The 6,000-nt window shown below is 34.5% G+C and overlaps 1 protein-coding gene across 1 annotated transcript in view; it reads right to left on the bottom strand.

The window, feature by feature from the left end:
- Window positions 1-378: 378 nt before the first annotated feature.
- FAM174A (family with sequence similarity 174 member A) overlaps window positions 379-6,000 on the bottom strand; it is a 44,429-nt gene continuing 38,807 nt past the window's right edge. The window contains exon 3 of the mRNA XM_005557439.5: window positions 379-933. Coding sequence (XP_005557496.3) covers window positions 930-933 — 4 coding nt within the window. The 3' untranslated portion in view covers window positions 379-929. The remainder of the gene's footprint in view (window positions 934-6,000) is intronic.

Below are 6,000 nucleotides of genomic sequence, written 5' to 3'. Positions count from 1 at the left end.
GAATCTCAGTAAGGTTAAATAATTTGTTCAGAGATCATGAAATCAGTCTCTGAATATAGATCTGACTCCAAAGTCTATGTGTTTACTTTAATTCCTCAATCTCCTGTTCCATAACACAATCAAGTATTTGAACTATGCCATTATTGCAATTTCTACTTCTTACTATACAGTAAAGATATAAAGTGGCTGTAAAATTCACAGGTTTCTGAAATATCTAATCAAAGTACATATGTTACTTTTACATAGTAGTTGCTAAAATAGAATAAAATCTATTTTGATAGATTTTCTGATAAATCAATTACAAATACATATATTAATTTTCAATTCTATAGTCTTATGTTTATTTTATAAACATATAATCTGGACCACTTTAAGATAATTTTAAATCATATTTATTGTTTTGCAAATAATAACCTAGACATTTCTTAATATTTTAAAAACCCCAACACAAAGTAATAAATTTGGCTTCTTTTCCCCACAAAAATGGGAAATGCCTTTCAGTAAAGGAAATTTTAAATTATTTTTACACACCAGTTGGTTGCTGGAAATTTATAGCTCTTTAACATGACACCAACAAAAATAATTAGCATTAACTGATTAATACATAAAAGAAAACAGTTTACAATCATATGGTAAGCAAGAAACAAAAACTGATCAGAAAACACCGTTTTATAGTAATTGTCAAACTGATAAACTATTACAGTATAGTTTATCTCCAACATCTCTGAGCCCATTGATAGAGTACTTCTATACATATAAAGATATAATAAAGGATACAGTATTTATTACAACAACAAATTAAAGGTTGTCAAAATGTATGTAACTTAAATACCCCCCCAACATTGATATAGTGGCTTCTTATTCCTTAAACATAGAAATTCCACTCTTCGCTGTAGAAAGATAAAGTTCTTTCATCAAAAGGCACATTCTTATCTGCAAGAAAAAGAAAAAAAAATACCATAAGTGTCCTTTCTGGAACAATTTAAAAAACATTTAGAACTATTCAGAAAGATTTGGAGGGGAAGGAAGAACATAATACAAGTATTTAAAATTATTAAAAAGAACACCAATAACACATGCTTATTTTGTCTAGATTAATTATTTCAGAAATTATCTTTTAAACACAAATTCTAACTTATTAAAGGAATTTTATATTTAACTACTATGAGTAAAGACTAGGCTATATTCATAATAAAGTTTACCCTCATGTAATATTAATAAATGACTTTAGTGGACTTGAGTATACAATACAGTTGACTGTTGAATGACATGGGTTTGAACTGCATAGTACCACTTAAGTTGGTACCACTTAGATTTTTTTCAATAAATACAGTCTAAAGTTTTTTTGAGATCTGAGACAATTTGAAAAATAGTATAATGAACTACGTACTTTAGAAATATCAAAAAAGGCTGGGCGCAATGGCTCACACCTGTAATCCCAGCACTTTTGGGGGCCAAGGCAGGCAGATCACTTGAGGTAATGAGTTTAAAACCAGCCTGGCCAACATGGTGAAAGCCCGTCTCTACTAAAAATACAAAAATTAGCCAGGCATGATGGCACACTCCTGTAATCCCAGCTACTCAGGAGGCTGAGGCAGGAGAATCACTTGAACTTGGGAGGTGGAGGCTGCAGTTAGCAGAGATTGTGCCACCGTACTCCAGCCTGGGCAACAGAGCAAGACTCTGTCTCAAGAAAGAAAAAGAAATATTAAAAATTTAAGAAAAAACTATGCCATGAATGGATAAAATAAATGTAGATGCTGATCTATTTTATCATTTATGATAACATATATACAAATCTACTACAAAATGTTAAAACTTACCAAAACTTATGCACATAAGCACAGACTGTACATGGTGCTATTTGCAGCCGAGAGATAAGTAAATATAAAGATGCAGTATTAAATCATAACTGCAGAAAATTAACTGTAGTACATAGTGTACTACTGTAGTAATTTCACAGTCCCCTCTAGTTATCATTATGGTGAGTTCAAGTGTTGTTGGTATTTACTTAAAACACCATGTGACACTAATCATCTCCACCTGGGCAATTCGTATCTCCAATAAATTGTGTATTGCATTAAAAGTGATCTCTCATGATTCTTGCATAGCTTCTACTGCACTTAGTGCAATATCATAAACCTTGAATAACATGATGACACCCATACAAAATGCCACTATTGATAATGGAATTGCTTCTGCTGGAAGCAGAAAAAGTCATGACATTACAAAAAAAGAGCTGGATTGCTTGATATGTATTGTAGATGGAGGTCTGCAGCAGGAGTTGCCTGCCATTTCAAGAAAAATGAATCCAGCCTAAGGACCACTGTAAAAAAGGAAAACAAAAACAAACAAACAAAAAACTGTGAAACTGTCACTGTAGTTTCATCAGCAAGCACAACATCTTTGCACTTTTTTTGAAATAACTTTTTTATCTCATACTGAAAATTAAGCTTTTATGTGGTTACATGATTGCTATAAGAAATGCAAACCTACAGACTCTAATATGATTTGAGAAAAAGCAGATTCATTATATTATAATCTAAAGCAAAAGGAAGGTGGAAGATCTAAAGCTGAAAAATTTAATGCCAACAAAAGAGGGTTTAATAATTTCAGAACGTGGTTTGGCTTAAAAAAAAATTGTGAAGATAAAAGGAGAAGCAGCCTCTGTTGACCAAGAGGCAACAGACCAGAGTCCCCAGAAACCATTCAGAAAATCACTGAGGAGAAAGGATATCTGCCTAAACAGTTTTTAATACAGATGAAAGTGCCCTGTTCTAGAAGAAAAATGCCACAAATGACACTTATTAGTACGGAAGAGAAGTAAGCAGTATGATTTAAGACCGAAGGGATAGGCTAACAGTACTGTTTCATGCAAATGCAGTAGAGTTTCTCACCAGGATTGCCCTTACATACAAAGTTGCTAACCACCAAGCTTTGAGGGGAAAAGATAAACACCAGCTGCCAGTCTTTTAGTTGTACAATAAGACCTGGACACTGAAAACTCTTTTTCTGGATTGGTTCCATTGACGCTTTGTCCCTGAAGTCTGGAAGTACACTGCTAGTAGGGGACTGACTTTTATAGTTCTTTTGATATTGGACAATGCCCTGGGCCACAAAGAACCCCATGAATTCAACACTGAACGCATTAAAATGGCCTCCAAATACAATGTTTCTAATTCAGCTTTGAGATAAGGGGGCCGTAAGGATGCTTAGGCTCATTACACCCAGTACACTATGGAAAGGTTTATTCAACACTACAGAAGAGATCCCAATAGAGAGAACATCATGAAAGTCTAGAAGAAATATACCATTGAATATGCTACCATTTTATTGAAAAAGGCCTGAAAGCCATCAAGTGCAAAACAGTAAATTCTGCTGGAGGAAACTGTTTCAAGATGTTGCGCACGACTTCACAGGATTTACAATAGAGCCAACCAAGGAAATCATGAAAGACATTGTGGATATTGCCAAAAAAAAAAAAAAAAAAAAACAAAAAAAAAAAAAAAAAAAAAAGGTGGGGAATAAAAGATGTCAAGATAAAGATCTTGGAGTAATTCAAGAGCTAAGTGACATTCCAAAGGAACAATGAACAGAAAATGACTTGATCGAGATGGGTGCTTCTGAACCAGTGCCACAAGATAAGGAAGAAGACGTAGAAGAAGCTGTACCAGAAAATAAATTGACAGTAGTCAATGTGGCAGAAGGATTCCAATTATTCAAGACTGCTTTCAGCTTCTTTTATGACATGGACCTTTCTGTGATATGGGCACTAAAACTAAAGCAGACTGTGGAAGTAGAATTGGTACTAACAGAAACAGTTTTAGAGAAATGAAAAGGCAAAAAACTCAGATGTGTTTCTGTAAAGTTACACCAGTTGTGCTTGCCTCCCCTTCCACCTCCTTCACCTCTTCTGCCTCTACCACCCCAAGACAGCAAGACCAGCCCCTCTTCTTCCTCCTCCTCTTCAGCTTACTCAACGTGAAAATGAGGATGAAGACCTTTATGAGGGCCACTTTCACTTAATGAACAGTAAATATATTTTATCTTCCTTATGATTTTCTTAATAACATGTTCTTTTCTTTAGCATACTTTGTTGTAAGAAAGGAGTATATAATACATATAACATACAAAATACATGTTAATTGACTGTTCATGATACTGGTAAGTCTTCCGGTTAACAGCAGGCTATTAATAGTTAAGTTTTTGGGAGTCCAAAAGTTACACGTGGATTTTCGATTGTGTAGTTGGTGCTCCTAGCCCCCATGTTATTCAAGGGCCAACAACAGTTATTCATTTCTATGGTTTCTATAAATACAGTTCCTTGTTCCTATTTCTAACCTTCAGAAATGAGGGTTACTAAGGCTACAAGCTACTAAGTATAATCTATAAAACAATCAATGCTTTGGATATTTATAATACGGTAACAAAAATTATCCATACTAAAGACAAGATTTCCAATAAACATTACAATGGGGCAAGTTTGCCCATTTACTCTTATTGCCTAACTAGTTTATTGTAATATAAAACTATATTTTCAACACACACATTTTTATAGATTTTCATTCTAATTATACAACTTACTTTACTACTACTTAATCTAAATCCTGGCTTCCAAAAAAATTTCTGCTAGTAAGAGCCATCATAATGAAAAGCATTTGATCAAACCAAATTAAAAGAAAAACAAAAACAAAACAAAACCCAAAGTGTGCAGGTTTTACAAACTTAATAAATCTTCCTTTATAATCATCAATAACATTTAGAACTTCATTAGAAAAACATCTGAAAATGAATAATGCTCTTTTTCATCTTGTGTTATCTGAAACTTTAGTCAGGAGTCTGTAATAGTTCTCTAAATGATTAGTATAAGAATAATGAGGTTCTAATATATTTTTACTTTGAAAGCAAATTTAATCCTTTAAAAATATACTGAAGGTTATTAAAAAAACAAACAAACAAAAAAACATGTAACACTTAGAATTCTATCGTATAGGCCTTATTCTTTTAATGCTTATAACCCATGATAATACTGATAATGAATTTGTGGACTATGAAAAAAAGTCAATCTGTAAAATCAAAGTTGCAGTTTCATAAATGAGGAAAAGAACACAAAATGACTACAACCTAATCCAAATTCTATCACTAAATAGCCTTTTGAACTTGACTATATATGAGACCCTAAGGAATATCTACAATAATTTTTTCAAATACAAAAGAAACTACCACATAAAGAGTCTCTTAAGGTATGGTTTCAGAAAGGTTTTTTGAGACTGATAATTAACCTCAAAACATATGCAAATAGGCATAACTGTCTATTGTGATCTATCAATCATATTACATTGTGTCCAACATTTTCTTGAAACTGTTTATATTTATAAGACTGTATGACCAGTTCTCTCATTTAGAGTATTTCATTCCTTGAGTGGGAATTTCATCAGAATTCCATTCTGGATGCTTTCATGCTGTTCAGCAGCCACTATAGGAACCACCACTCCACACTCCCTCCCTGGCATCACTCAACCACAGACCAAACGTAATACTGAAGAAGGCATTCTTATTTATATGCCCAATTGGAAATATTTTTAACTCATCAAGAATTAAACCAATTCTCTTCCAGTCTTAAGCATGGTCTTCCAGCCTTAAGTGAGGTCTCAAATTCCTGAACTCAAATTATCCGCCCACCTCGGCCTCCTGAAGTGCTGAGATCACAGGCGTGAGCCACCATGCTGGGCCTTCATAGGCTCTTATTTGATTAACTTGTATCTTTAAAAAAACAAAACAGGCCCGGCGCGGTGGCTCAAGCCTGTAATCCCAGCACTTTGGGAGGCCGAGATGGGCGGATCACGAGGTCAGGAGATCGAGACCATCCTGGCTAACATGGTGAAACCCTGTCTCTACTAAAAATACAAAAAACTAGCCGGGCGAGGTGGCGGGCGCCTGTAGTCCCAGCTACTCGGGAGGCTGAGGCAGGAAAATGGCGTGAACCCGGGAGGCGGAGCT

This window comes from Macaca fascicularis, chromosome 6 (genome assembly GCF_037993035.2).
Source record: "Macaca fascicularis isolate 582-1 chromosome 6, T2T-MFA8v1.1".
Taxonomy (NCBI): domain Eukaryota; kingdom Metazoa; phylum Chordata; class Mammalia; order Primates; family Cercopithecidae; genus Macaca; species Macaca fascicularis.
This window is presented reverse-complemented; position numbering and strand designations above follow the sequence as displayed.